At 41.2% G+C, this 25,533-nt stretch overlaps 1 protein-coding gene across 2 annotated transcripts; it reads left to right on the top strand.

Annotated features, from left to right (window-relative positions):
- The first annotated feature begins 266 nt into the window (after nt 1-266).
- Nucleotides 267-24,521, top strand: DDX58 (DExD/H-box helicase 58). Of its 2 annotated transcripts, XM_039566639.1 has the most exons (18): nt 270-573; nt 664-795; nt 2,626-2,804; nt 4,160-4,310; nt 6,043-6,165; nt 6,987-7,100; nt 8,007-8,160; nt 9,027-9,285; nt 9,995-10,157; nt 10,573-10,674; nt 12,728-12,885; nt 13,530-13,665; nt 14,570-14,718; nt 15,988-16,078; nt 16,789-16,959; nt 18,509-18,660; nt 20,481-20,627; nt 22,293-24,521. In XM_039566639.1, the coding sequence occupies exons 1-18, from the start codon at nt 468-470 to the stop codon at nt 22,599-22,601; spliced, it is 2,796 nt and encodes a 931-aa protein (XP_039422573.1). In that variant the 5' UTR covers nt 270-467; the 3' UTR covers nt 22,602-24,521. The 2 variants fall into 2 exon arrangements, with proteins under 2 accessions (XP_039422575.1, XP_039422573.1); XM_039566641.1 differs by lacking the exons at nt 20,481-20,627; nt 22,293-24,521 and adding an exon at nt 18,982-20,474 and having other exon boundaries at nt 267-573.
- Nucleotides 24,522-25,533: the final 1,012 nt, after the last annotated feature.

Genomic DNA, 25,533 nt, shown 5'->3' with positions numbered 1-25,533 from the left:
AGCTCATAAAAACTTGTTCAGGTTTTTCTGGGGACAAGAGGAAAGAGGAGGCAGGGCGATGGTTTTACTCCTATTTCTTCACTGTGCTTTTTCTCACGCTGGCAGCCGCAGAAGATGCTGGTTGCAGCCTTTCCAACCGTGTGCATGCGCATACGATCAGTTGGGGCGGGGGGGGCGGGGGGTGGTGTCCTCTTTTTCTTTTGCTAAGGACGGACGCAAGCAGGAAGTAGCCTTACCTTTCTGGACCGCTTTCGGTTTCCGTTCTCCGGCTGGACTGAAGTTTCCTTTTCCCGTCGCTCCCTGCTTGCAGGCGGCTCCCAGTCACTTCCTACCGGCTCTCCCCGTACCACTGCTGGGGCGGGCTCCGCGCACGCAGGCGGGACAGGGATCGGGATCGGGACCGGGACCGGGACCAGGAGCAGTGCCGGGATCGGGACCGCCGCCGGCGGTGCGCAGCCGGCCTCGCCATGACGGCGGAGGAGAAGAGGAACCTGCGGTGCTACAGGCGGTACATCGAGAGGAGCCTGAACCCCGTGTACATCCTCGGCAACATGACGGACTGGCTGTCCGACGGTGAGAGCCGGCAGCCGCGCTGCCCCCGCGCCCGCCACCCCCGCCCTGCCCCTCCCGGTCCCCTCACTGCCTGTGCTGGCTTCTTGCTAGAGGTGAAGGAGAGAATCCGAAAGGAGGAGGAGAAGGGGGTGACGGCGGCCGCCGCTCTGTTCCTGGATGCCGTGCTGCTGCTGGAGGCGGAGGGCTGGCTGCGGGGCTTCCTGGATGCTCTGGTTGCCGCAGGTGGGTCCCACTCCCGGGCGGGGTTTGTCCGCTGCTCCCCGCGCTGGCACAGCCGCCGCTGCCGCCCGCGTTCAGCCGGAGCGGGGCAGAGCCACCCGGTGCTCCCGGGACCGGCAGGGTCGCTCCGTCGGCCATGGGCTTCGGCTGCCGATCCTGTCACGCCAGGTGAGATACGGTAGGAAAAGGCAAGGTGACAAAGTCTGGAAATAAGCCTGTTGGAAGGTGAAGCAGCTGGAACAATTCTAAGTTTGGAGAAAGCCTCATTGATGGGAGACTTGTCTGTCTCAAAGCCTTTAGAGAAGAAACAAGACAGCCATTGTTCTCACCAAATGCAATGAAAGGACGCTAAAACCTCTGAAAGAGAAAGCCAAATGGGTTTCAGGATGTGCATGGGATTAACTGGTAGCGTGGGATAACTTCACTCAATAACAGAGTCTTAAATTACTTTTAAAAAGTTTTTAAAAATTACTCAGTGGCACTGAAAGTCTTCTGTTTCAAGAAGTAAGTAGTCGTTAATAGTTTATATAGATGATTGTTCCACAGTAGCTATAACTACTTGATGTGTAAGTTCCTTACCCAATTTCCTTTACAAAATGGAGCAGAAGAGATTGTGAAGGTATATACATGTGTAGAAGAAAGCATCTGCCAGCTTTCTTCTATACATGTATATTGTATCATAGACTCTTGTTGGTGATTTATTGGATACCTTGAACCCCACAATCTCATGCCATAAGGTACTCTTTTTCCATTTCGTCACCATTAATTATGAATAATTATCTCAGTGAACAAATATCACAAAAATTTCTTATCACTTGGATGTAGCCCACTTATCCCTTAAAGCAAGTACTAGGTCCAGAGCAACCTTTTACCAGTCTGTAATAATCCTGTCAACTGAATTTCAGAGCTATCCCCTTTGAACCTGATGGTGTTGAGTTTGGTGTATCTTCAGCAAAAACCTGAAACAGTTAGCCTGCTGATTCAAAGTGCTATCCCAAGGACTTGTTAATTGGGCTGGAGATTAGAATTTAGGATTACTCTTCTTTTTGGCAGATGCAGGAATTAGTAATAATTGGAGTAAAGACATTATGGTGGTAAGTATCCACACTGCTCTTCTGCTCTTCTAAAACGAAATAAGAAGTTAGGCAAATTCTTTCTGTTTGCCCACAAGTTCCTTTGGGACCCTGATCTGCTTTCTTCCATTTCAGAAACCTACACAGCAAATCACACATGTCCTTAAAATAGACCTCCCTGCCACTGTCTGTTCCAGGACAGGATTTTCAGCTATTTGATGACTGTCTAGGTTGCAGGTGTCTGTACTGCTTTCAGTCAGGGACTGGCTTGAATCCAGCACAGTGGAGATTTTTGAAGGAGGGTGGAGCCAAGGACAAGAGTAAAAGATAAAATGCTGGTGAATAAAAGAAAAGGCCACCAAAGCATCTTGTGCTTCTGAGTAGTGTCCTTTGCTCTGGGAATCCCGTGGAAGAGTATCACAGAATGCAATTCCAACAACTGTATGATGGAAAGACAGGAGTGGATATGGTTGCTTGGGTGATGTGACATGTGACATTGTGTGGCTCTTTTTTGTTTTTGCAGGTGCAACTGCTCTTTTAGCAAAGAGTTTTTCATATTAGACATACATATAGTACTATAAAGGAGAATAGTCACTTATTAGATAAAAATTGTATGTAGTTCACCTAGATTTTTGTCATTTACATAACAAAATAATTTTTATTTCTCCAGTGATGCTGAGAAAATGTTTTTTCAGCTTGTTCCTACTTATTCTAGCTAAAGATTGAATTCACAGTAACAATTTGTATCTTTTTCTGAAAGGTTACACTGGACTGGCAGAAGCAATCGAAAACTGGGACTTCAGCAAGCTGGAAAAACTGGAGCTGCCCAGGCAGCTGTTGAAGCGGATAGAAGCAACAATGCTAGAAATTGATCCGGTAGCAATCATGCCATACATAAACACATGCCTGATAGAGAGGGAGTGTGATGAGATCCTGCAGGTATGGTAAAATGCTGGTATTTGCCCAGTTTTGCATCAGAGAAGTGCTGGCTGCCTCACTTGTGGGATGAATCAGTGCTTGTGTGACAGGTGGCTGGTTGAGGAGGATGGCTGGCCATGGTCCCCTGGGAAAGGACTTCGCTTTCTTCTCTTTAGAAGAGTCTTTGCTGTGTGGCTACAGCATCCCACAGCAGTGCTGTCTGTGACATCTGCACTTCTCATTCTCACCCCTGTGGCCCAGTGGGTAAGGGGACATGGAAAAAGGTTGCAGGTAGGGAGGCAGGATGGGGTGGTTTTGGTGTTGACAGAGCTCAGCTGTGTGTCTTTGTGAGTCCTGACTCACATGAGGAGACCTCAGGGGCTCTGGAAGGTGCCACATTGCAGTGAAAGGGTGCCTTGCTATGCCTTTGAAATAGACCCCTTTCTGTGGGTCTATTCCAGTGCAAAGCATTCACATTGCAGTGATGCGCAAAAAAAATACAGATTGAAGTAGGGAAATTGATGTTTAGATGTTGCCTAAATTGATTGTTGCTTGTCATGGGATTTGACATACCCTGTTACCTTAACTGTAGAAACTTTGTGTAGCACTTTGAGTTTGGTCAGCACCCAACGGCAGGGGTTCACTATAGTGTGAAATGGAACTTGAGGTCTGAAGTCATCAGTTAAATGCTGTGTCACAGAAGTGGACAGCATTTGCACTGCCTTTGGATGTGAAGCTGTTGTTCTGCTTCTCATTTCTAACTTGGTGTTGTTATTGATGACTGATAACAAGTGATGTTACCAAGCACTCATCGTTTATGACTGGTTAATAATGAGTATTAATGCTCTGTGAAGGAGTCTGATAGGTGTTCTCACTCCTTGTGACTCCTGAGAAGGACTGTTGCAGCTGTTTTGTTTTTAAAGTGACGTTTCTTTATGGAGATATGTAATGTTTGCAAGCTATTGCATCTGACCAAATATCAGGTCTGCCATAATTTTTATAATTTTTTTTTTCCTATTCTGAAATGAAAAGCCTCAGAGGTTTATGGCAGATACAGTTTATTACAAGGACTTTGCCAGACAGAAATTGGCAGAATAGCTCTGTGATGTTTCAGACCATATTCAAATACTCAAACAGATAGCCTACCTATTGTAGTTGAGCGAAGTTAAGTGTGTGACTACGCTGGGAGAATTGAAGCTGTAGTGGGTAAATGGCTGAATCTTATTATTCACTGAGAAGGAAATGCATTCATTGAGAAGGAAATGATGTTCAACTGAACAGCAAACATAACAAATCCACCTACTAATCCACTACAAACCCTACAGTGGGTTTGATTACTCAGAACCCACAGCATTTTCTGTTTGTGGTGTGTGCAGATCAGTGAATACAGAAGCAAAGCAGCCGGGATAACTAAACTCATTGAATGCCTCTGTCGCTCGGATAAGGAAAACTGGCCCAAAAGTCTTCAGCTGGCATTGGATAATGCAGGGTATTACAATGCAAGTGAACTGTGGAATATAACAGAAGGTAAACTGTGAATTGTTTTTATGATGTTCTTTTCCCATTCTTGTACTAGACAGTAATTTTTTATCAGGAGAATCAGACTAATTTAGAAGGATACCCTCAGACTACTTTGTTGTGTAAAAATAAAAACCTTTTCAAAATTTATTTTAAATGCTATTTGTATAAAATGAAATACAAGTACTATCCTACAAACAGGAGTAAATTATTTTTTGAGTATTTTTCCTCCCAAATGGTTAGGAATGATACTTCAGCGCAGGCTCTGAAGGCATAAACTAGCCTTGTATATGTAATATGTACATAGTTATCTTCTTCCTTCCCTTCTTCTGTAATTCAACTTTGCCGTCTTTTTGGTTGCTTGAGTTGTGATAGATGCAATATTTTCTGAAAAAATATGATTTGTAATGTTATAGTCTAGAGAGTGATACACTTCTATGCTCCACAGAGAAAATCATGTACTTTTTTCTTTGAGAAATCGATCAGCAGCCCTTACCAAGTTATTATGTTCATATTTTGTAAAAGTGCAGAATTGTCTCTCATAAGATTTTGCTTTTTGAATTTACCTCTCCCTCCTTGAAAAATACCTATATAAGTAGCCTGCAACATAGGAGAATTTAGAGCAGAATACATTATTTTGCTACTAAAAAAAATATTTTAGATAAACTGGGCTGTATATCTTCATATCTACATTTGCTGTCTCCCTAGGTACTTGTTTGAATTGGTTTTTTAGTTAGCAACAGAGATAAGCTGTATTTAAGTGGCTTCTTAAACTATATTTCTTATTTTGAAATGTTTTTATTACTGCAGTCAAAGGGTGTAATTTCATATCTGGAGAATTAATTATTACATATGCATAAAGTTGTGTACATAATAAATAAATTTGTTAAAAGATAGGTAAAATAATACATAAGAATAATACCTACATGTATGTAGATACTATTTTATCTAGCTGGTGGCTATACATATTATTTGGTTGACAGTTACATTCTTTAAGTTAAAGACATCACTGTCTTTTGGGGCAGCTTCCTCTAACATCCAGCTCAGCAAAGCCAAAGTCAGCCTACTGAGGAAACATTGTCAATATTGGAAGAATTTTGCTGCTGGCAGTTAAGAAGAGTTGGTAGCGGGAATTTACTGCAGATATTGTGTGCTTTCTGGAGCTGGACTGATGTGCAAATGTGCTCTTTCTCCCACTCCAAAAGCAGTGCTTTGTGATCACGTGTTCTGTTTGCAAAGAGACTCTTCATGCAAGGCCCAGGGACAGTTCTTTGAGAAAGTACTAATTATAAGGCTAAGGAAAATTTCTCTTTTGATCATTGTGTAAGATAAAGGACAGAGATAGTCTTACAATTTCTAGATCCTTTCAGAAGGTGGGGAGAAAGGGAGAGCATAATCTTGAATTTACAAAGCTTCTTTGAATTCCTAGGTATTTTTTGTGCTTGTGGTTAATGTCCGTGTTACACAGTGACTTCTTGTCACTAAACACAGAGGATAAACTTTCCTCCCAATCTATTGTCTCCTTTGATTTTTAAGGGATAGGTACACATGCATTGAGCATGTGGTTATTCTAAACCCACGGTTCTCTGTGCTATCCATCTTCCTTGAAAAGGAACCTGTATGCAGCATCATTTTATGTGGTCTTTTTCTTCCAGCAGCCAGCTTCTTCACCTTGTCATCACAGCAAATACGTTTTAAAGTCATAAGGATCGATAACATGCCTTCTTTTCCAATTATATAGATAATGGCGAAGGTGTTGATGGTGAAATAACAGATGCCTCTGAGAATTACTTTGAAACCATTATGACATTTTCTGAAGAAGCAGAATGTGATAATCTCAGTGAAAATCTCTCTTCAGTTTCCGGTAAGACTTAAGAAATTAAAACAGTTTGTGGTTGGTATTTTCCATTTCCTTAGATTCCCAAAGGACACAGATGTAGTGTGCCACAAAGGAAGGTACTGAGGAATTAGTACAAATCTCTGACTTGATTTAGCTGTCTTCTTATTTAATGTTTAAAGGATCTCATGCTGGGCATTGCAAATGTTAGGGGTTGCCCCTCATTTATTACATTTCTAGTGAAAAGTTGTTCTGTCAGCACATTATCAAAAAGGGTTCCCAAACACCAGCCTGTTGTTGATGCACCTCTTCTCTGATTAATTAATTCACACATGACCAGATATTAACCAGTTTAGAGAGCTGAATGTGACTGCAAGGGGTCTGTGCAGTGACTGTCATGGCAAATTTTGCTCCACCAGTAGTTTCCAGTTCCTTTTCCATAAGTCTAAACACTCTGACAAGACCACAGTTTAAGAGAGTAATGTCAAAAGTCTATAGAGCAGAAGGCTAAAATAAATCCTGTGCATGTATTTGGAGAAAACTAATCCCCTTTGTTTTCCTTCTGAGTTGAAAAAAGACCAGCTGAAGTAAGAGTTGTCAGCCAAGACCTTGAAATGAGTTTATTTTACGAATCACAGTTGAGGGGTAACAAAAGTATGCCATCAAACCTACACAAAATTCTTGTTTGGTGCATCTGTCCTGTGAAAAGGCTTGTCTGCCAGAGAAAGTTCTGTGTAGAATGCAAGAACTCTTCACGTTTATCATTTTGGGTAGCAACTATGTGGGGCATAGCATATTTTATGCATTTTTATTGCAACGCTCTTCACAGAAACACTGTTTTATCGTAGAAAGGGTCTATGAGTCTTCATCTGTTAATGAACCAAAGAAGGCTCGGAGCTACCAGATTGAGCTTGCACAGCCTGCCATTGATGGGAAAAACACATTGATTTGTGCCCCCACAGGTAAGGAAACAGACATTTCTTGGAAAAATTCTCTTTGTGCAGATGGCTGTGAAGGATAGGGAATGGTAAAGGTTGCATCAGACTTCTTCAGCCGTTTATTTAAAAGCTGTCTTCCTTGCAGTAGATCCAGATCTACCCTGCAGTTAATGACCATGGGCAGCAGAGAGGCTGGCAAAAAAGACGTATCTCTTGGGACGTCAGTGCTTGTATTCAGTGCATTCAGCATTCATTTCCATGTTCTGACTTCTTCTTTCTCACTCCTCAGTGTGGAATTTTCTCTTAAAGTCAGTCACTAATCTTTGCAGATATTTAAGAAATTTGTCTTGCAAGTTGAAGGAAAAATAGGATGAGTTAGCCTGAGTCTCCTCTGTCTGCTCTGCTGCAATGCCTACAATATCAAGACAGCCTAATTTTTCCCTGGGCCCTGGAGAGGCAGGTGGGATAACAGAGGCAGTGACACAGAAGAGCTCTTGGGAACCTGCACAGCAAGCCTGAGGGCCAAAGGCAAACAAGTGTGAGAGGAGTAAGGCTGCATAGGGAATGATGGAAGCTGAAAGGGCCTGGTGTCTATACATAGTCTGATTTGATGTGAGAGCACAGACTAATAGTGAAAAACAGACTCAGTGATTTCAAAGAATTCAAATACAACTGCAGATGGATTTTAATCCCCAGTGACTGTTTAACAGCCTTTACAGACTGAGACTGTGAGAGAGAAAGGGATGATTCCCCACCTGAAGTAAACAAGAAGCTTGTGTTCAAATCTGTTCCAAATGTGTTCAAGTCTGGAAGTGTAACAGCCCCATTGTCAGCTCCCCTTTGTTACAAGGCATTCAGAGGAGACAAGCTACTGCTTACAAATGCACCCTTTCATACTAGTGCTTCACCTTCCATGGTTTTTGTTTGAAGGATCTGGAAAAACTTTTGTGGCACTTCTGATTTGTGAGCATCATTTGCAAAACGTTCCTTCAGGACGAAAGGCAAAAGTGGTCTTCCTTGCAACCAAACTGCCAGTGTATGAGCAACAGAAAAATGTATTCAGGCAGCATTTTGAAAGAAGTGGGTAAGTGTAATTCTACCTGGTGGCTTTCTCCACAGAAAATAAACTACCCTCTAGGTCAGCTGTGGCTAGAGCAAGATGTAATGGGTTTACTGGTGAGCAAGACTGTTTGACAGTAACATCAGGATGATGTGTAGCTGCAAGAATGGCATTGCCATGAGAGACTTTGTTTGGAGAATCTGAAGTCTGGTTTTGGAGAGTTTAAGCACTAATTGTTGCACATCTATGGAAATGGTGAAAGTATTTCTGCACTTGTCTATGGAAAAGGGTGAGGCGTGTTCTCTCTTGAGACTCCTTTCACCCCTGCTTCCAAAGATGAGGCAGTTCCAGGCAGTAGCAATGGGGTTCCTCTTGCCATTCCCAGAGCATCTCTTTTCTAAATGGAAGGACCCAAACTTCTTTGTTTTTCAGCCTCTAGTCAGAAAATGATAGTCCACCTCTCAGATGGGACTGCAAATTGCTTAGAGGGGCATTAACAACCCCTTCTGATTTTGAAGGAACTGATTACTGAACATCCACATATGTATCCTTATAGCTTTGAGAAAAGAAGGCTGCTGGACAGAAACAGTCCAATGATGCAAGGCATATACACAAAAGGGATGTTACATGTGAACTGACAAATGCAGCTTAAATGTACAAGTTCATCACTCCTCAAATATGATACATTTTTGTTAATGGGAGTTGAAAATACAGTTATTCACCCTCAGGTTTTTTTCTCAGCTTTTTTGGTCAAACTGCCAGCTCCAACTATTTGACATTAGTAGCTTAGTAACTGCCGTTCAAGCTTGCTGAAAAGCCCAGTTTTCTGTCTTTCTTTGCCCAGCAAGACATCCTTTTTCACATCCTGGTTTTTTGCATCTTTTTTCCAGATACTCTGTTCAGGGAATTTGTGGTGAAACAGTTGCAAATATCTGTGTAGAAAATGTTATACAGGACAGTGACATCATTGTGCTAACACCCCAGATTCTTGTGAATAGCATAGAGAAAGGGATCCTTAGCTCCCTCTCCATCTTCACTCTGATGATATTTGATGAGTGCCACAACACTACAGGCAACTACCCTTACAATGTGTTGATGACCAGATACCTGGATCAAAAATTTGACTCCTCTGGAAACCAGCTGCCTCAGGTAAGGCCCAGCCTGTCACTGGTGGAAACATTAGAGGAAAGTGTTTTGCAATGCAATCAGCAAAGGCTAAAGTCTTGCCTTTTGTGATGATCCAGTTCAAACTCCCATTTAACAACAGCTGCAAATGGAAACAGTAGCATCTGCAACACTTTTTCATTCTTGGACTCCTCCAGGCTTTTTTCCCATGTTACATCTTCCCTGCAGCTGTCAAGAGAGACTGATCAGGCATGACAAAGACTGCAGTACTTTAGAGCAAATGGAAGAGCTGAACTGGGAAGAAAGCATGTAATTTAGTAATCTGCTTTTTACTTCTCTGTTGCTGTTTTCTGTGACAATAAAATGGGGCCACCGCCTCTGCTGGCATGAGGTTTTCATCCAGCTGAGAAGACAGCTCTGAATGAGCGCAAAGGATGGGTCTGGGTGTGGCTTTGCTCTTCCTCTATATGATAAGCACGGACAAATACAGCTCATTATGGATTTCAGCGGCTGGATAATTTATTTTAAGTTTAAATACTCTGAGTGCCTTGGGAAGGGCAGGAGTGCGTACTGGTTTTGGTTCTTAAGAAGCCTGCTTCTTGTTTACTTCTGCTGCTTGTTTTGTTTCCATGTTTTTGAAGTTGGTGGCAATTTGTTGACTGGTAACAATGTCTCCTCGTTTTATTCCATTTGTGACAAAGGAGCAACCACTGCTGTTCATGTGTGTGCTTAGATTGTAGGTTTAACTGCTTCTGTTGGAGTTGGTAATGCCAAGAGCATGAATGAAACTGTAGAGCACATCTGTACCCTCTGCTCCTACCTTGACATACAGACCATATCCACTGTCAGAGAGAACAAACAAGATCTGCAGAGGTTTGGAAACAAGCCAGAAACATGTAAGCACACTTCTTTTTTATTTTCCTGTGAGTTGCAAAGCACCATGATTATGGCAGCTACCCAGTTCACCTTCTTTTAGATTAAGATAACAGCTTAAAACTAAGCTGGAGCTTTGCTTCCTGATAGCTTGAAAGAAGTTTAGGCTTGCAATCTCTTGTTGCCCTGCAGAAAGGCAGTGCCCATATGGGCATATTTTCTCTGCTGTTCATGTACCATCTCTGATTTTTATTCAGTTCTGCCAGTGAGGATTGGGGGCTGCTTTTTCTGTGCACCTGCAGTGCTCATTAACAATAAACTTGACTGTGATTGCATGGAGCACCACGTGTAGCATTCTTCTAAACAAGAATTTGTTCTGTGCTTCCCGAGAAAATATTTTGCTTACTCAGGCCACTGACTTATATTTCTCTTCTCTAGATATCAGGTGGGTTAAAATGCGAGCTCAGAATCACTTTGCAGACATTATCTCAGGTCTGATGTCTGAGACACAGGTGTTGATGAGGAAGATTTACTCAGTGGGTAAGATGCTGTAATATGCCTGTATTGCAGTTCAGTATTTGATTAAATCAGTGTGAATCATAGCTGCTAGAACAGACACTCTTTTTTCACTTCCTTTCTCCTTCATTTTTAGTTGCCTTTAACCAGTATTTTCTAAGTAAGAGATTACAGATAAGAGATTCAAGTATTTTCCTGTAATACGTGATTAGTTTGACAATCATAAATATTTTTGCTTGAATTTCAGCCTGTTACATGCAACTAAAAATGGTGTGCTTTTGACACTGTCAAATCCTTCTGAATTTAAAGAATCTGAAACAAAAGGGCTTGCAACTCAAAATGCAATGGGCTGGATTTCATTGATGAGAGATACCTGTATGTTCTTATTTAAACATTTCTTAAAATGCATTAAACAAATGCTTCACACCCAAGTCTGTCTCTGTTAGAAAAATAAGAAATGTCACAGTTATGCTATTACTCTGAATGTTGTAATTTTTTCCTTACAACAAAAGTTAATTTTCTCACTTGCTGCTCTGACACCTCTTGTGTTTTCTCTGGCCTCTGAGTTGCACTTGGAGTTATTTCTAGGGGTGCCCTGGCCACCTTTTCTGGTCAGCACCCTGTCCTCTTCATGCTTCTGGGTGCTTCTATTTCCACTTTTTACCAGGTCTCCATTATTTTTCTTTAAAAAGCATTTGAGATAATGTTTCAGAGTAGGATCTGTGGAACATGAATATCACTGGAGAGAGCATATGGCTGCCCAAGAAAGGAAACAACTGTCAGTAGGGTTCCAGCTTCAGGATTACTCTGATGGGAATGTTTGCAGAGAGGAGAAGCATGATTGTGAAAAAAAAATGGGTCTCATGATCGTGAGATTACGTTTGTAATCATTCAGAAATAAATCGATCTTTTCTGCTTTTGCAGAGTTCCTAAGTGGTGTCCAGTAAGTGGCTTTTATAAAAAACTGGAGAGCAGAAGGGGATACAAAGCAGAGACCCATAGATGGATATGCTCAGGATCAGCCTTGGTCTCTCCAGCTCTGGATTAAAGCATGTTGTCTGTGCTTAGACTGGTTTTTGTACACTGACTGCAGTGCCTTGAAGTTGTTTACCTCAGTTCTAGATTTGCCCCCTGCCCTCCACTTCCCAGATATTTAAGAGTGAACTGTATTCTGGGACAGGAAGGGAGAATTAAGACCCCCCCCCAACCAAAAAAAAAACCCCAATGAAACAACCCAAAACCCAGGAAGCCCGATCAAAGAACAAACACAGATTTTCAAAATGCATGTTACATTAAGCAAACACTTCTGAAGCTTATTTTGCATCACAGTTTCTCTTTCATGAATGACAGTGGCTTCCCTTCTGTAGACCCCCTGATTACTGAAGTCTGTGAAGCACTCAGGCAGAGTATGTATGCAGCAAACAGGTACTGCCTAGTTCTGCCTCAAGGACAGGCCCTTGGACAATATGCTTCTGGACTATTTAATGAATGAATATAAACTATTGAGTAGCTGGTAATGCAAGGAAAAGTGTACATGCAAGTTTCTGAATACTGTAGGCTTCTTACAGGATAAGTGAGCTCTAATTTTATTACTGAAGTCCCTGCAGATGTAAGTACACAGATCTTCAGTTGAATTATATTGGGTTAATTTTAGGCTAGCATCTGGGTATATATTGAAACACAGGGAGTGAAGAAGACAGAGCCAGACTCTTCACAGGTGGTTCCCAGAGCTGGACAAGAGGCAGTGGGCACAAACAGAAATACTTAAACAGGAAGAACTTTTTTGCTGTAAGGTGGTCAAACACTGGAACAGGTTGCCCAAAGAAGTTGTAGACTCTGTCCTTGGAAGAACATTTGAACTGAGTGACCAGCTCTAGGTGATGTGCTTTGAGCAGAGGGTTGAACTAAAGACCTCCACAGGTGTCTTTCAGCCTCAATGGTTCTGTGATTGTATTATAAAACTGTTATTTTGCATAGGCTTTTTAGAGCCAATATTAGTGGGAAATGTGTTACCCTCTAGGTAACGGTTTTTATTTGTTATTCAAGATGAACAAATGTTTTTTCCCTCCTTTACTAGATACCATCTCCCAAATCAACAAGAATTACTTTGGGACACAGAGATATGAACACTGGATAGTTTTCACTCAGAAGAAATGCAGACTGCTGCAACTGGAAGATAAGGAGAAGGAGAGCAACATTTGTAGAGACCTTTTCATTTGTACTGAACACTTGCGGGTAAGTGTGTATCCCCTTTCCTTCCATACAGAGTTAGTCATTCTGGTCCTTCTGATACAGGTATGTTCACCTAGAAGCAGATTTTGAACCAACTGTTCTATTTAGAATAGTAGAATATGCAGAGTTAGAAGGGATGCCCAGGGGTCATTGAGTCCAGCTCCTGTCCCTGTACAGGACATCCCCACCATGAGCCCAGGAGTGTTGTCCAAGCACTTCTTGAACTCTGTCAGGCTTGGTGCTGTGACCACTTCCCTGGGGAGCCTGTTCCAGTGCCCAACCACCCTCTGGGTGAAGAATCTTTTCCTGATATCCAACCTAACCCTCCCCTGACACAACTTCATGTTTACATGAGTCCCGTCGCTGGTCATGACAGCGAAGAGATCTGTGCTTGCCTCTCCACTAAGTGAGGATGTTGAAGACTACAACAAGCTGACACAGACTAAAGCATAAGGTGTGTAAGAGTTGTGTCTATGATACTCACTAGGGACAGATTAGTGCAGAGGAGACTTAGCAGTGCTTGTGTTGTCATGAAAATGAAAGAACACCACGAGTTTGTAACATTTAATCTAGCTAAATAAAATTTAAGTGTGTTCATGCCACCCCATGGAATATGATGCCTAATGCATATGTCTCTTTCCAAGCAGAAATTCAACGACGCTCTCATTATCAGTGAAGATGCCCGCATCGAAGATGCTTTAGCCTACCTAAATGAATTTTTCACAAATGTAAAAAATGGACCATATACAGAGTTAGAGAAGCAACTGACAGACAAATTTCAAGGTATTTCCCACAGTACCTGTGACAGTTGCAGGGGAGAAGAGAGTTTATGATGGGATGGTCTGGGTGTTTTCTTCCGAGTAAGTGCAGTTGTTTTTCCAGAAACTGCACTTTTCAGAAGATTTGGTGTGTGTATGGGTGCAACTGTAGTGTTAGGGCAGGTTGGGGGGACTTACCTTCTGGGACTGTAAGCTTCTAGTGCAGAAGCTGAGAAAATAGTAATAATTAATAACAGTAATAGTAACACCTAGATGCTGCAGTAAGTTCTTACATGCCTGGCTTGGAGATAAGGCAACAGTGTCCTTATGGCTGTGCCCCATAAGTAGGGGAATGGTCTACAATCATGGATGCTGATAGCATTAGGTATGCCAACATACACTGCTCAGTGAGCTGCAGTGCTCCCACATGAATCCCAGTCTTCTGGGGAGAAGCAGGTGTCCCTTGTACCCTTCTGATTGAAAGTTAGAGGTTGCACTGTTCTTTGACTTCTGATTTAGTTAGCAGTGGGCTATATTCTAGCCTGTGGTCTGGTGCATTTCAGTGTTGACTGCAATTTTAAATCACTGGGCTGTATGCTCTTGAGTGTCAGTTGTTTTCTAGGAAGAAATAGCAGCACAAGAACTGAGTTTGTTTTGTTGCTGCCTTTTGATGCACAATATATCACAGAAGTTCTCATGTCAGTTTGCTACAAAATGTGAGATATTCATAATTTTGTTTTTTCTGGGGATTTTGTTACATTTAACCAACAGATTTCCCTGCTTACATTCAAAAGAATGGAATAGAAAATGAAAAAAAGAAGCTAAAGAGAATGTGCATGGTGTTCGAAAGTAGGTTTGTGTAGGAATTCTGCTTTCTACATTAAAAAAGGTGAATTTTTCAAGAAACCTCTTTTTTTTTTTTCTGTCAGAGAAGGAACCAGAGCTGACTGCCCTTTCAAAAGATGAGTCGAATGAGAATCCAAAGCTGGAAGAGCTTGCTTGCATCCTGGACGAAGCATACCGCTATAATCCACAGACTCGCACTATTCTCTTTGCCAAGACAAGGGCTTTAGTCGCTGTAAGACATTTGTTTTTAAAGCTCCTGAATCAGGAAGTGGGAAAATAAAATGCCTCATCTTATTACCCTTCCCATTATTGATCTGAAATAGAAAAATATCCATGTATTTGATCTTTCTAACTTATTTTACTGTGTCTACCTAAGCCCTTATGCTCTGAGGCAGGATGAGTAGAGTTTTCTTTTCTTTTTCTGAAAACTACAATACAGCTATGGTGTCCTATGTGATGTCTAACTACATGTCATAGTTGATTATTAAGCCATCAAATTTTTACTTTAGGCCTAAAGTCAGTTTTAACAAGACATGTTTTAAGGGTTTTGGCTTTAAGGTAGCAGTGTTATAAATCAGCAGCTCTACTCCATTACTGTCTGCACATCAGGAGGTATTTATACATTTCTCAGAGGATTCCTATAGACATAAAGAAGGTCTGTGCCCTAACACCTGTTTTTAATCAAGAAAAAGGAAAAACTTTGTGCAGCAGATGTTCTCAGGACTCTTATCACTGGCCTATTTCAAACTTTCCTACAATCGAGGATCTAGGCTGGATGATGCTGTTTTTCCCTTATGATGCCTTGCTCCCAGAAAAGGTTCATGCTTGAAGTAAATGTGCTGCTAATCATTAGCATGAATAGGTTAAAACATTTACTGCAAATATCAGCTGTCTCTGGCTACTGTAAACAGATTTATCAGCTGAACGACCCAGCCCCCCTTTTTATCCTTTTCATCCAGATATGCTGGATGAATTGCAAACAAGAAAAACTTAAAAGCAGGCTCAAGTCCAAACTAACAACACCAAGCATCTGCTGTCAGCTTTCCATTTTAGATTTAAAACAGTGGCTTGGCTGAATTTTGTTCTTCTGTAAAAGCAGTTTGAAGGTGCTGCTGTCACTGTGTAGTGGAAGTCCAGTTTGTAAATAGCAACTACTTTCCTCTGGTCCCAGAGGTGTAGCATTCCATGTCCTGTTAGTTTATAAGAGAAAAACGCAAACTTTTTAGCAGTGAAACGCTGCTTGCTCTCTAGCCAGCCCTTGAGTTGCAGGAGTTGGAAAAGTGGAAATCAGTCTAGCATGGTGTAATCTGGTATCGTGTGAGCCTTGCTTTCTCACTTATTAAAAAATATTCCGTCCTGACACACAAGTTACACCTTGCTTTCTGCTTTTGGGTCTTCTTTTGGAAGTATTAATTGACTAGGCAAGCATAGGAAGGATCTACCTTTCTCAAACTAGCATTTCATCTGCACAGAGAATCTAACTCCATGGTTTGCTCTCCAGGCTTTGAAGAAGTGGATAGAAGCAAACCCTCTACTTAGCCACATAAAGCCAGATGTGTTGATGGGTAAGGGAAGTAAAGATCATACAACAGGTATGCAGATTTGCACTGAGATATAACATAAGCTAAATCTGTGGTGGCTATGCTGCTAAAACTGTTCTGCTTTCCCTGTGTTCATCTAAACAGAGGAAGGTCATACAAGTTTGCTCTTGCATTCTTCCGTATCTGGAAGACCTTAAATGGATTCTAAGGAGATGCTTGCCTTTTCTGTCCAGAAACTTTGGTTAAAGCAGCAGTAATACTGTCAGTGACACTTCTCTGCAGGGTTCTCTTGCTAATTCAAAAGCAGTTTAGAAACTTCACTATCATGGCTTTTTGTGATTAATTCTCATGTTGTCGCTGCTCCTTTTATAGATCCCTCTCTTATTTTGTGTTTGACGGCACAAAGACATTTTAAGATAGACTGGAAGCTACAACTGAAATGAATTGCCTATGCCTTAAGAGTTAGCTTGGGTTTTAACTAAGCTGCATGGGTGTCTCCAGTAAAGATCATCTGGGAGTTGTGTCTAAAATGGTGTTTCCCAGGTTGATAATTCCTGTGACACATCAACAGAAATCCCTGGTCAGTGGATATAGTATAGACCCAGCTGCATATCAAACTTTAAGTAGTTTTCCAGATCAAAAGGATGTACTAATTTCTAATCACTTAAGCAAAAGCAAATATGGGTATCTTGCTCAAAGAGTTGCTTTTCAAAGCTTTCTCTTCAGTGTTTTTTTCCTGACACAGTTTCTTGGTACTGTAGGTATGACCCTGCCAATGCAGAAGGGTGTACTGGATGCATTCAGAAATGACAAGGATATCAGACTGCTAATTGCTACATCTGTTGCTGACGAAGGCATTGATATTGCTGAGTGCAACCTTGTGGTGCTCTATGAATACTTCGGTAATGTCACCAAAATGATCCAAGTGAGAGGTATGGAATTTCAGAGCTATTACTTTAGAAACCTTTTTTGGCCTAGAAATGACTAGAAATGGACATGAAATGCTACTAACAGGCACATTGGAAATACTGTAGTAATATGTGCATGCTTTGCTGTTGTTCTTCTATGCCTTAGAGCTAAGTCAAGTGAATGATGGGACATGATAAATCTGTTCACAGAGCCGAGTGCTTGATTTGTCTGACTGTTCTTTTGCCAGGCAAATTAGCCACGCTGCACAAGGTTATTGAGCTGTTGAGGACTGACAGTCTCAAGTAGACAGTTACACATACAAGCAGAACTATGGCTAGAAGAGCTATTGTCAGAAATATTACAAATTGTTCTGTGACAATTTACAAAGGACTGCTGCAATGGAATTTCTTGTATTGCCTTGGCTTCTGAAGGCCTTCCCCTGCCCAGTGGTTTATTACCAACCCAGCAACTCCCAGGTACATGAGGCCTTCGCATGTGCAGATGCCTAATATTTAAGACTAAAAAAAAGACACCCTGTTTCTGTCTTCTTGGCTTGTCCAGAGAAGTCTGTCAAGACTTTGGCCTTAAATTTGGTGACTGTACAGTATAGCCAGTAGAGGGGAATGAAGAGCCAAACTAAATACTGATTGCTGTTTCACGTTCCTAAACAGCATAAAACTGCCTGCTCTTTTAAGGGTGCATCTGCAATATTTTATCCTGTTCCCCAAGGAGTTAACATCATAATTTAATGGGAAATGGTTTCCATTGTACTTACACTGTACTCTACTTTCAGGGTTTGTGTGTTGTGACTTTCTTATCTGTGTCTTGTAATGAAGTAATTGGCCCAGAATTTACTTTTATGGATGAAAGGATAGCATTTATTATTAAAAAGCCATTAAAGGTGCAAAGAAAAGGTTGTGTCAGTTTTAAACCACATACAATCATGATTTTTGTGGAGTAGGAGCTTGAAAGAAAATGTGAACACTTTTTATAACTGAACTACTTCTGAACTGGTATGTGATCCCTGTAGTTTTTGGTTTGCTGGTGTCACAGCTTCAATAAACAGGCAGGCAGTAGACATAGGTAGAAGAGAAGGCACTTGCTGTTCTTGTCTGTGTTCTTGTCAGCACTATATTTCTAATTCCTTAGGTTTTTGTGATAGATGGGGTTTTTGGGTTTTTTTAGACACCAATTAGCAGGATGAAAACTAATAAGGAAGACTGAGATGAACTTTTCTCCTTTATCTTTGGGGTTTTTTTTTAACACAACAACAAGGCAGCAAGATGCTATACAAAAATTGAATTTTAAAGTATGCCTGAAGTTAGCACAGGGAGGCTACAGAAGCAGGCAATACAATACTGTCTAGGGTATATGGTATATCCATGAGGATACCTGGAAGGGGGCATCTTGTTCTGGTTTGTTATTGAAGAATGTTCTTCAGAAGCAGCATTATCTGAATCTGGACATTGCAAAGAAAAGCAGCCGAAGGCCCTTAACAGTATTATGGCAGACCTGTCACTTTTGGACGTGTTGTTAAGAGTAACTAAAGAGCATAAATGTGTTGCTATATAGGTCGTGGAAGGGCAAGAGACAGCAAGTGCATCCTTGTGACAAGCAAAAGAGAAGTGGTTGAGAATGAAAAACAAAACAGTTATAAGGAAGAAATGATGAATGCAGCTATTGAAAAGCTACAGAACTGGGATGAAACAACATTTGCAAGAAAGGTTTGTGATTTGTGCAGTTTTCATACTCAAATTTCAAAGGCATAATCTATATCAGCCTTCACCTACTAGGGCTCTATATAGGGCCAAGTGATAAGCTGAGGGAAGTGTTCATTGTACTTGATTTCTGACAAAGGCTAGGTCAGCAGAGAAGGGATGGTGTGTACTGATAGTTTGCAAATGTCAACTGTACTGTAACTGCAAAAAACTTTGTGAGGTAGAATTTATGACCTGTTGCTTATGAAAAGAGAAGGACTTACGGGTGATTTGAGAGTTGGAGGCCATCTTGGGCAGAGTGTACAAAGATATTGTGATGTTTTGCAGCTGAAAATCAAGAGGGCCAAAGCCCAACCACCAAGGCCTAAGGAGAAATCCCCATTCTTTATTGGATATGGAGGGAAACATAGCGACAAAGATGAAGAGGAGAGACTGAGGTATTTAATGCCTTGTTTGCCTCAGTAAGACCAGTTGTACTCAGGATATCCAGCCCCCTGAGCTGGAAGACAGAGATAAGGATCAGGATGAAGCCCCTATAATCCAAAAGGAACTGGTTAGTGACCTGCTACACCACTTAGACACACAAGTTTATGGGGGCAGATGGGATCCACCCAAGGTGGTGAGGGAGCTGGTGGGAGAGCTCATCAATCCACTTCCCAGTATTTATCAGCAGTCCTGGATAATCAAGGAGATCCCAGGTGACTGGAGGTTGGTCAGTGTGACCACTGATAATACAAGAAGGACCAGGAGGATTTGGGGAACTACAGCCTTGTCAGCCTGACCTCAGTGCCAGGGAAGGTTATGGAGCAGATCATCTTGGGTGCTATGCATCACATGCAGATGTTACACATTACATACAGGACAATCAGGGATCAGGCCCACCTGGGATACATTTATGAAAGGTAGGTCCTGCCTGAGCAGCTTGGTTTTCTTCTGTGACTGTGTGACCCGCTTAGTGGGTGTGGGGAAGGCTGTGGTTGGTGTCTGTCTGAACTTCAGTAAGGACCTTGACACCATTTCTCACAGCATTCTCCTGGAGAAACTGGCTGTTCATGGCTTGGATGGGCATACTCTTGGCTGGGTAAAAAAATGGCTGGATGCCCAGGCCCAGAGAGTGGGAGTGACTGGAGTTAAATACAGCTGGTGGCTGGTATCAGTGGTGTTCCCCAGGGCTCAGGGAAGACTGGAATAAGCCACTACTAATAAAAAAGCTTTGTACACAGTTCTTCCGCATCCCCATGGACTCATCCTGTGTTTCCAGACAAGCTTTTGGAGACTGAACTGTGCAACAGAGGATGCCCAAGGCCCCCTGGCCTTTGCGACATTTCTTCTCCCGCCTCCAAGGCTTGGTGTGGTTGCTCCTGCTTCTTCTCAGAGGATTCCATTTCTGCATTTGGTTCTCAGCTCCAGGCCGTGCCTTGTTGCTTCTTTCTCTGCCTGCAGTTTCTGTGGTCTCTGTAGCTCTCTTTCCATACCATGAGATTCCTGAGATTCCCAGAGCAGCAGCATTAGTTGTGCTGTAGAGTCTCACATGTCTTAAGTCTTCACACAGACTTACCAGCATTAAGACCAGAGAGACTGCTGGGGGCTAGAGGGGAGGAAGGATCAAACAGCATAAATGGTGTCCATCACATAGTCTCATTCTAGCACTGCATTCTAAATTGACAAATGTACCCTGTTCTTTCTTGGTATGAGTTGCCAGAACAAGGTGTGTTTTGTTTTGTGTGCTTTAAGTAATAGTTTCCTAGATGTTACATATCCAAAGTCATGTTTAGGCTGACACTGGGATTTCATTTCATAATGATCTTGATTTTTATTTATTAAAGATACGTGACCTGCAAATGAAGGAAAAGAAACTACGAGATTCCAGGAAGAATGAAACAAAATATAAAGTAGTGGAAGGGAAAATAAATCTTTTATGTGGAAAATGCAAAGCATATGCCTGCAGTACAGATGACATCAGAGTTATAAAGGTATGTTTCTGTACAGGAACCTACATCCATGAACACCAGGGAAATCAGCGTTATTGAACTAATTGCATTGCTTATTAGTGTGGAAGTGGGCTATTTTGTGCAAACTGGAGGAGAATAGAAATTCTGAATAAATCAGTAAAACCACGGGAACAGTTGTGACTACTACTGTACTACAATATGATATTAGTTTATGTTGTTCAAGGTGTGCAAATATGTGATACAGTAGGAATCACTTCCGTTTTCCTGCAGCCCTTCTGATGAATTTTGTGGAAAACCACCTGATCTTCAACTATATAACCTACTAGTGTTACTGCTGCATATTTACTTTCCTGATTAGCATCAGATGGGAAGTCTCTCTGCTGTTGAGAGATTTCTCCCACAGTTTCTGTCAAGTGAAAATTATGTACTGGGATCAGCTTACTAACTCCTTGTCTTATGGGTCAGTTTGAGTTTTGAAAAGCAAGGTAAACCATGGTTTCACAAGAAGAGCCCTACAGGTCTTCGATATTATTTTGTTTTCCATTCTGTAGGTGTAGTTCACATTGGTTCCATGTATCATAGAGACATTTTGATTGTACTCTTTCTGAACATGAATATTTTCTCTGTAGACAAAAGAAGGCAGTACTCTTTACACATGGAAAGTGGTGATCATGGAAGAGGCTTTTCTGGGCCCTTTGAGCCTTTGTAGTTCTGCTTTTTGTTCTTTTGAAGCTGCTTCTATTTGTGCTGCTCTGAAAAGTGCAGTTGCAATGTGATAAGGGGCTTCAGGCTACAGCTGAGCATTACCGTGTCTGCCTTCAGGACCTTGCCAAATTTTTGTTGGTTTTTACCAGCTGTTTTTGGAATGTGGATGGTGTTCACTACTCCTCTGCAAGAAGCTGGGAGTAGCTCAGCTTTGTGAAAACTTGATTACATTTCTTTGACAAAAAACAAGGGCTATCTAAAGCACCTCTGACTTTTACTCTATTTTGTGCTCCTGTACATATATCCTGTATATATATATCACCTATACCTGTGCAAATAGATCAAAGAGTTCAGAAAACTCTTCAGTAAGTGTTTTTGCTTAGTGTTCTGCAAATAACCCCTCAGAGTTTTTAAAATAATCCCTACAAATTGCATTTCCAGGAGGATCTACCATTTTCAAACTCAAGCTCAGATTGTAAATATGCTTTCAAATAAGGCTGTAATTTCTTTAATCTTTTATTGCATATGTTATAAACAACAACTGTAGCTCCTTTACCTTGTTAGGGTTATTTTTTCTACCACTCCAAAGTAATTGCATCACCTGTCATGGGAAGCAGGAGTCTCTCAAAGTTGTCCATTGTCTGAATTACTCTCTTAGTTTCCTGGACAAGGCTCAAATACTGCAAACACAGTTTTTAAAAAGCTTAGTAAGTTCGAATATGTGTAAGCTGGTGACTGGGGATACACGGTAAATTTTTTTTGTTTTGATAAGGCCAGGCCTGGGTCCTTCTAGTACCTGGTATTCAATGAATGGGGGGAAAAAAAAGAGCAATGAGCCAAAGGGAGTGGAAGGTGAGCCTCCTGGGTGACAGCAGGTGTCTTAACAGTGAGAACATGTATTTGAGAAGGAAAGGGGAATGACAAGAAAAAATGAGGAATGTTGTTTCTAATATTAAGTGTTTCTGGCATGTTTTGTTTCAGGAATCTCATCACACTGTCCTAGGTGATGCATTCAAGGAGCGTTATATAACAAAGCCTCACAGCAAAGTGGTTCCGTTTGATGGTTTTGAGAAAAAAAGCAAGATGCATTGCCGAAATACTGACTGCCAGCATGATTGGGGGATTACAGTGAAGTACAAGACATTTGATAACCTACCAGTGATCAAAATCAAAAGCTTTGTACTAGAGAATGTTGAAACTGGGACACAAATGGATTTTCAGAAATGGAGAAGTATTAATTTCTTTTTGAAGAATTTTGATGAAGAAAATGACCTCAACTCAACATTTTAATGGATATATTGTTCTACTGCACTATGCTGGAGTAGTAGATGATCAATTTTTGTGTATAAAAACTGTTGTTCTTTATGCTAGGCCCCTCACCCACATCTGGCTAGATTATAAAAGGCTGGTAAAGCCACTGAAACCAGTATTTGCTATGTAATGAAATATTTCACCACAGGTTTCACTAGAAGGACAAGTATGTGCCTAGGCATCTAGATCTGAATCATTATGGCTATGAGGAACCTGGTCTGAAAAAAAATAAGATCAAGTTGGATGACTAACTAAACATCCAACTTTAGGTGACAGGCAAGCCCTTCAAGAATTGAGATGCGAATCAGCATCTTCTTTGGTACTGCTAACTTGTTGTTGGATTCCACATCCTTGCAGCCAACATGGCTTACTAGCACTTCAGGCATTACTCTAGCTGCTTTTAAAACTTCTAAAAATGTTACTTTTAATGTTCTAGACATAGATATATAAAATTAAGAGAAGAATGTCCAGTAACTTTTTTGTAAGGACGATACTACATCTCTTAAATCTATCTTTAATAGGAAATTCTTCTGCAACAGTAGAAATGCAATAGGGCAGAGCCCTCTTGGGGATTCATCCTTGTGATTAAAATGGTAGCACTTTTTTTAAATCACTGCACCTTGTTCAAGTTGCTGTTGCTTAAGTTGCAGAATGGGCACCCTCCTGTGTTGCTTAACTGAACAAGCCCTAATGGGGACAACAGTGCCCTGGAACATGGGTGGAGGTTCAGTTTTGATGGGGATTAGCACTTACCTGGATGCCCTGTCTCATGGATTATCGCCTAAAATCTTTCAAGACACTGGGAATACTGTAAGCTTCCTGTCAGAGCTGATCTAGCATTCTTACAAAGTCTAGGCATTACTGTGTTCAAATCTATCTTCTTTACCCAGATCCCAGACTTGCCTGGGAGAAACAGAAATTGCTACAGAGTTATGAAACACTGTTGTACTGCTACACTTTAAAGCACCTGCTGATTCTACACATCTTCAGTGAGTTTAGTATTCAGTATTTCTGGAGCAAAAAACAAGTGCATTTTCAGTTCACCTGGTGTATTTGAGAGTGTGGTAGGGTATGTATGTGCGAGAATTACATTACCAAAACACCCGAACTAATTAAAAAAACCCAATCAAACAAAAAACAAACCCCAAACCTAATCCAAGAGTTCAAAAAAAACCAAACCTAAATTTATGAGTTCAAAAATTAATTTAAACTGCCTAAATCCTACTCAGTGAGGCTTGCGGTGTTCTTGTAAAGTGTTGCGTGGCATTAAAAGCAAAAGAATTTTGTAAGTCCTGCTTCATGTTCCACCCCAATCCCTGCCTTTTACCGTGAAAGCTGTATGCACTGTACAGGAAGGCTGAATCTCAGTCCTACAGTAACTTCCTCTGTACTTAGTTTTTACCTAAAAGGAAACACGGAACAATGAATAAAGATGATTTATGTTCAGATAATGCCTCCCCTCCAAAAATACTAGAACAAAATATTTTTGAAAATGGCTGGTTCAGCACTATCAGATTAAAAGTACATGGAAAAATCACAGTTCTTAAGTATCAAATTGCTCTGTGAAAGGACCATCTACGTGGGGACTCCCAGCATAAAAAATAATCAGTCCTAAATTTCATAGTTTATAGTAGTAACTACTGGGAAGTTGAACTTGAGAAATTTTGTTATTTTCCTATTCCTTAAATACAAGGATTTCAGACTAAAACAACTTTGCAATTCAGCCTAAATGAGTATTAAAGGTTGATGGGATAACACACTAATAAGAATTCAGCTTGATACAAGGAGCCTTTCCTTCAGTGCACAGTGGAGATGGGAGGGTGGGGAAGAACACCAGCACTCTATTTGGCCTCTGAGAATACCTGATTTAAAAAAAAATAAAGAGCCTGAAATTGCGTATTTCTTACTAAGATTACTACCATATTAACAAGTCACTGTTCACAGAATCACAGAACAGTTGTGGTTGGGAGGGACCTCAGAGGTCATCTTGTGACTCAAGGGATTGCCCAAAACAATGTCCAAATGTCCAGACAGCATGTGAACATCTCCAAGGATGGAGACACCACGACTTCTCTTGGCAATCTCCTCCAGTCAGTGCTTGGTCCCTCAGAGTCAAAAAGTGTTTCCTGTTGTTCACAGGGAACATCCTGTGTTTCACATTGCTTGTGCCCTCTGCTCCTTGCTCTGTCATTAAGCACCACTGAAAAGAGCCTGGCTGCATATTCTTTTGTGCCCTCCATTCAGATATTTGTACAGAAACAGCAGAAATATTCCTGAGCCTTCCTGTCACTGGATGAAACAGTCCTGGCTCTCTCAGCGTCTCCTCATGAGAGACACTTCAGACCCTGCAACATCATGGTGGGCCTCTCATGGATGTACTAGAGGAGCTCTGTTGTAATCAAGCAATAGCCTGTAGCAGGTACAGTGCAATCCCTGTGCCCTCCTTAAGTGTCTTCTTTCATAACTATTTTAATAGTTGTTTCTTATCCAGAAACAGCCAGACCTGACTGCACTAAAAACACATTAGGAGATTACTTTGAAAGAATTTCTCCACTATGTTAATTGTTGTGGCAGTTGCTGTAAATACAGTTAAGAGCGAGAATTAGTACCATAACCTTGTTGATCCCTGAGTAAGAGTAGATTTTTTTATCCCTGTAAATATATTCATGTGGCATTGTTGATTGGGCAGTCACTGACTTCATTGAGTGCATTAATATAATTACTGGTTGCTAACTGCCATAGAAATTGCTGACAAGGATCTTGAAATTGTGGAGATTGTCTTCTTGAGGTCACAAAACAGAGGGAATTACATCATGCCAATATTCTGTTAGGTTACAGAAGGCTTACAGAAGACAGAAGACTGTTAGGTTACAGACAGTATCTGACTGTATTTGTATTCATTCTCTCATGC

This window comes from Corvus cornix, chromosome Z (genome assembly GCF_000738735.6).
Source record: "Corvus cornix cornix isolate S_Up_H32 chromosome Z, ASM73873v5, whole genome shotgun sequence".
Classification (NCBI taxonomy): Eukaryota; Metazoa; Chordata; class Aves; order Passeriformes; family Corvidae; genus Corvus; species Corvus cornix.
This window is presented reverse-complemented; position numbering and strand designations above follow the sequence as displayed.